At 37.6% G+C, this 5,408-nt stretch overlaps 1 protein-coding gene across 1 annotated transcript; it reads left to right on the top strand.

The window, feature by feature from the left end:
* Positions 1–270: 270 nt before the first annotated feature.
* On the top strand, positions 271–1,234 carry LOC133799354 (uncharacterized mitochondrial protein AtMg00810-like). Its single transcript, XM_062237377.1, has 2 exons — positions 271–406; positions 495–1,234. The coding sequence occupies exons 1-2, from the start codon at positions 271–273 to the stop codon at positions 1,232–1,234; spliced, it is 876 nt and encodes a 291-aa protein (XP_062093361.1).
* Positions 1,235–5,408: the final 4,174 nt, after the last annotated feature.

Genomic DNA, 5,408 nt, shown 5'->3' with positions numbered 1-5,408 from the left:
CCTCCATAGTCGCCAGTCAAACCAGCTCCTAAAAAATCACCCTCTTCCTGCCATCTTGTGTTGAGAAATCCATGAAATCTATAACCCCAATCATTTAGTCTGAATAATTTTAAAGAAAATTTAGAACCCTCATACTGGAGTCGAATGTTTTTAGGTACAAAGCCCTCTTTATCCCCTTCCATCTTGAGTCTCAAATGATTCAAGTACGTTTTTTCTGCTGTATCCTTCTCCACATCTAGCAATCCTCCACACATGTCACCAATTTTCCTCATGATCTTAATATTCCATAAATTCAGAGACAGTCCTTCAACCCCAATCCAAGACCTCCTGCATTCTATTTTGATATTTCTGTTTTGCTCTTCAAATGACCATCTCCTAAAAGAGACCTCCGTGCCCCCTGTACCCGGTATTACAGTCTTGTGCAATTTCATCAAACTCTCCATCTCTTCTTCGTTCTTGCACCAGATTATGATTCGATCATCATACATTTGAAGTTGCCTTCTCCCCAAAAGGCTATCTTCTTTCTCAGTCAAAATACACTTCTGACATTATTGACCGTGCTCGTCTTACAGATACAAAAGTAGTTGCCACTCCTTTTGAGCTCAATGTTCAGTATTCTCCTTCTGATGGCACTCCCTTGCATGATCCTACTTTATATCGCACTATTGTTGGCAGTTTGGTTTATCTCACTATCACTCGCCCCGACATTGCATATGCTGTTCACATTGTTAGTCAATTTGTTGCCTCTCCTACTACTGTTCACTGGGCAGCTGTTCTTCGCATTTTGAGGTATCTTCGGGGTACTATCTTTCAAAGCCTTTTGTTTCCCTCCACTTCTTCCTTGGAGCTGCGTGCATACTCTGATGATGATCATGGTCGTGATCCCACGGATCGGAAGTCTGTTACTAGTTTCTGTATCTTTTTGGGTGATTATCTTATTTCTTGGAAAAGTAAGAAACAAACTGTTGTCTCCCAATCTTCCACTGAAGCAGAGTACCGCGCTATGTCATCTACTACCAAAGAAATTGTTTGGTTAAGATGGCTGCTTGTAGATATGGGTGTATGTCATTCTCAACCCACTCCTATGTATTGTGACAATCAGAGTGCCATCCAGATTGCTCACAACTCAGTTTTTCATGAACGCACCAAGCACATTGAGATTGATTGTCACTTCACTCGTCACCACCTGAAGCTTGGCACTATCACTTTGCCTTTTGTTCCTTCTTCTTTATAGATTGCTGACTTTTTTACTAAGTCTCATTCTATTTCTCGTTTTCAATTTCTAGTTGGCAAACTCTCGATGCTTATTGTTGCTGCATCGTGAGTTTGAGGGGGGGTGTTAGAGTTATTATTTGAGGGTATTTTAGTCTTTTCTTAATCATTGTTATTTTATATCTTTTGCCTTATATAAAAGGCTTGGCTTATAAGTTTTGTAACCTAGAATACATTCTCTCTATTTTTTTTGCAATACACTCTAGCCTCCTTTTTCTCTCTTCATCTTTTTGCTATCTCTCATTTGGGTTTTATGGATTGTATTTTTGCATAATTATCAGGTATATCATCGTGTTTGGTTACAAGTTAGTTTGGGTTGTTCATAGGTTAGCAGTCTACCTAATAAAGCAATTAGACAAAACCAACATCTTTAGTATTGCTGAAGTGAATTAGCTCTTAAATTGTATATGCTCTATACATGTTATTATAACATGATCCTTTGTATTATATTTCTTGTGTAATACTATTACTAATTTTATTTATATATGTTTTCTCATACGAAGCAGAAGTAGTTTATGGTCAACTTTCCTGTAAATTCAGTGTGGTGTGGACAATCAATTAAGTTGTTTTCAGAGCTAGATGTGGGCTTTGAATGCATATTTTGGTTTGGAAAACTACCATTTTGACATGCCGATCTCAGAACTCATTTCTCTCTGGCGACTAGGCTCCTTTGTTTTATAAGCCAAGAACAATGCTTTCTGTTGTAAATCCACAACACTGAACTCAACACAAAACAGAACACCATAAAGATAAGACAAAATCAAGAGAACTAAACTTATGAATCAAAACAGAAAGTAAAAACAAAAGGCGAGAAATTTTATCCTGGTTCGGCCTCAACAGTAATGGCCTACTTCCAGCTGCTCCCCTCAAGAGCTTTGTTTCATTAATCAGTAGAGAAGTACAAACACCAATGTTCAGATCACACAAGAGAACTCCACACAAATACCAACTCAAAATGAGTTCTCCAAGAACAAAAATCTTGGTCTCCAACTTGAGTATTACAGTCCCTTGCTTTCTCTCTCTCTCTCTCGCTCTACTCTGCTCTCTATTACATTCCTTAGATTTTGATTACTTTTATCCAAAGTGATACACGGCTATATATAGCCACTTGACAAAGCTAGGTGTACAACAAAATAACTGAAAACAGAAAAAACTAACTAATTTAACAGCTGTGATAAAAACACTGTTGTAACAGAGCGTGTTAGTTAATTGCTATTCTAGGTGTCTTGTCTCGTGACCAAGTTGGTTAGTGTTAGTTGCCCCTAGGGACGGTCAGCTAGACTGACCGTTTATTCTGCTATTCCAACAGAAGCACCAAGCCTATAAATAGGCATTGATCACTTTGTATATCCCTGGTTGTAACTATTACATTCATTACAATAAAGAGAGACATTATTCATTTTATTCAACTAAGTGTTTCTGAGTTTGAGTTATAGTCTTGTGTTCAGTGTTTATGTCAAAGTGTGATTAGTGTTCTGGCAAGTTCAGTGAAGAAGATTGAAGCCTTGAGACTCTACAGAGTGTTTTTCTCTTGAAGCTGATATCTCCTCAGCTATGTCTTTAGTATGTGAGCAGTCTATGAAATCCAAATCCAAAGACATATTGCATTCTATGATTCGTAAATAAAGTTGGCCTGTGTTTTAACATTATGATTTATGTTCTGTTTTTCTCTTTGGCCTAAGTCATTGTTTATTGAATTTTTACTAGTTTAGCATGTCCATGTTTAGTAGACTTGACTTTAAACTATTTAAATTAGATAGCACTTGATATAGAAAGCAGCAAACAGATATGAAAATCAATTTGAGTTGGAGTTAGAACACAGCTGAAAATTCTACGCTACTAACACTAAAGTAGTATACTATGTCATTTCAAATGGTTGAGCTAGTGATGTTTTGTGTTGCCTCAAAAAATTGGGATCAGATGAGTAAGTGTGTGATTACACAGATGAATTAGTTATTGGGAGTTGTCTTAATCAGTGTATGAAACAAGTAAAAGAGACTGTAAAAAATGAATGGTTTGTCATTAGAAAGTCCAAAGACATTTTCCATTCTATAATTTGTAAATTAAGTTGGCGTGTGTCTGAAATTCTAACTTCTGTTCCTTTTTTCTCTTTGGTTTTAGTCACTGAAATATATTTTATTTATTTATTTTCATTATTATTATAATCATTTCTCGTCAAAAACTTATTTAGTGATTTATGGTAACCATCTATAGGTAATAATCATCGAAAATGAGAAGTCTTCCGTATATATAATTATATGGTTTAGTATGATATGAACCATAGCATTAATATCCTTTGACTTTTGAGTTAAAATTGTTAGATTTCAGTCCAGCAAGCAATGTAGCACCATAATGAAAATTTATCAAAGCCAAATTCTTCTTCACTCTCATTTTACATTAATTATAAAAGTATGTCATGTATATTTGAAGCACACATCGATCCATTTGGGCTTTGAATGCATATTTTTTTGGTTTCTATCTTGGAACGACACAAAGTAACCTTCTTCAATCAAAGAGCTTGAGCGATGTCGTTTTATGTCTTGGAACTGATCATGAGCTGTGTTGGCATTTGGGACTACTTATTTATTAAGACAACAATGGAGATACACTCATTACAAGTCTTTAGTTTCAAATTAGGAAACTCGAAGATACAAAATACAACAACAAAACTCTCTTTCTAATACAATCGAATACAAAACAAAAACTTGACTTTAGTGAGTTGTTTAGACTGCAATATATAGCTGGGCCAGTATCACAAGTGTCAGCCAACTAACTTTTTTTTTTTTTGAAAAAAAAATGAGAAAGAGGTCGAAGAAACCTCCTCTCAATAACAATCTAAACCCTCACTTATGGCGGAGGAAAACCTTGGTAACAAGGGAAAAAAGAACACAAAGATTACAACCATAAATACACCCATTCCCTACGAAAGTCCAAAAAGAAAACATCCTCAAAATCTTTCGTTCTATACACCCATGTGGCTACCCAGAATCTTATCTTATCCCAAAGAGTATCTACTGAAGACGAGGACGCGTCAAAGATCCTACTATTCCTCTCCAACCAGATAGCCCAAAATGCAGCTAGAACGGTACACTGCCACAAGCGCAGCTGCCTCTTACCGCCCTCCATATGAGAGAGGAATAAGTGGGCGCAAGATGAGGGCATACACCAAGAGACTCCGAACTCATGTATAACTTTACTCCAAAGAGCACTGGCAAACGAGCAACGAAGAAACAAATGACCCACTGACTCGCTATTCTTTTTACAGTTAACACACCAATCAGGTGATAAATAATGGAAGGGTCTTCTCCTCTGCAAATTAACATGGACACTTAACTTGTCCAAGAATAATAACCATCCGAACACTTTAATTTTGGGAGGAACACCACATTTCCATAACCTCTTTGCCCACGGCCACTCTGGACCCAACTGATCATAAGCCAAACTATGAAAAGCCGACTGGCAACTAAAAACCCCGCTGCTATCTGGTTTCCAGATCCTTTTATCTTCCAAAATATCCGGCAATTGCACATCTTTAATCAAATCTAACAATTCAATCAAGTTAGGGACCTCCCTCAGGAATAAGTTTCTTCTGAATTTGAAGTCCCAACCTCCTCCTCCTAAACTACTACCATCTTCTACAACTCTCATGTCTCTGATCGAAGCATTCAATGCCTCGGACACTCTGAATAAATCAGTGAAGCGCGACCTCAAGGAACAGTCACCAATCCACGTATCCTCCCAGAATCGAAGCTTGTCACCCCTCCCCACTTTGAAGAAAACCCAGCGCCTGTACTCCTCATACAACGAAGATATGTCTTTCCACGGACCACGAACTGAAAATCTACCTCCACTATTTGTATCCCAGAAGCCTCCATCTTCACCATACCTACTTTTGACCACCCTATGCCATAGAGACAATTTCTCCAAGGGGAATCGCCACAACCACTTCATGAGGAAAGCCTTATTTCTCAAAACCAAATTTCCAATCCCCAAGCCCCCGTGATTACGAGACTTACAAACCTCGTTCCAAGAGACCAAATGATCGGCACAAGACTTGTCTGCACCTTCCCATAAAAAATCTCGCATCATCTTCTCCAATACCAAAGCCACATTCTTAGGAATACAAAAAGGCGACA

This window comes from Humulus lupulus, chromosome 9, assembly GCF_963169125.1.
Source record: "Humulus lupulus chromosome 9, drHumLupu1.1, whole genome shotgun sequence".
In the NCBI taxonomy this organism is placed as follows: Eukaryota; Viridiplantae; Streptophyta; class Magnoliopsida; order Rosales; family Cannabaceae; genus Humulus; species Humulus lupulus.
Note: the sequence above shows the minus strand (reverse complement) of the source record. Positions and strands in the feature narration are given on the sequence as shown.

Coding starts and splice junctions, on each gene's coding strand:
- LOC133799354 (XM_062237377.1), top strand. CDS start 271: ATGATCTTAATATTCCATAAATTCAGAGACAGTCCTTCAACCCCAATC. Junction 407..494: donor CTCCGTGCCCCCTGTACCCG/GTATTACAGTCT, acceptor ATACATTTGAAG/TTGCCTTCTCCCCAAAAGGC.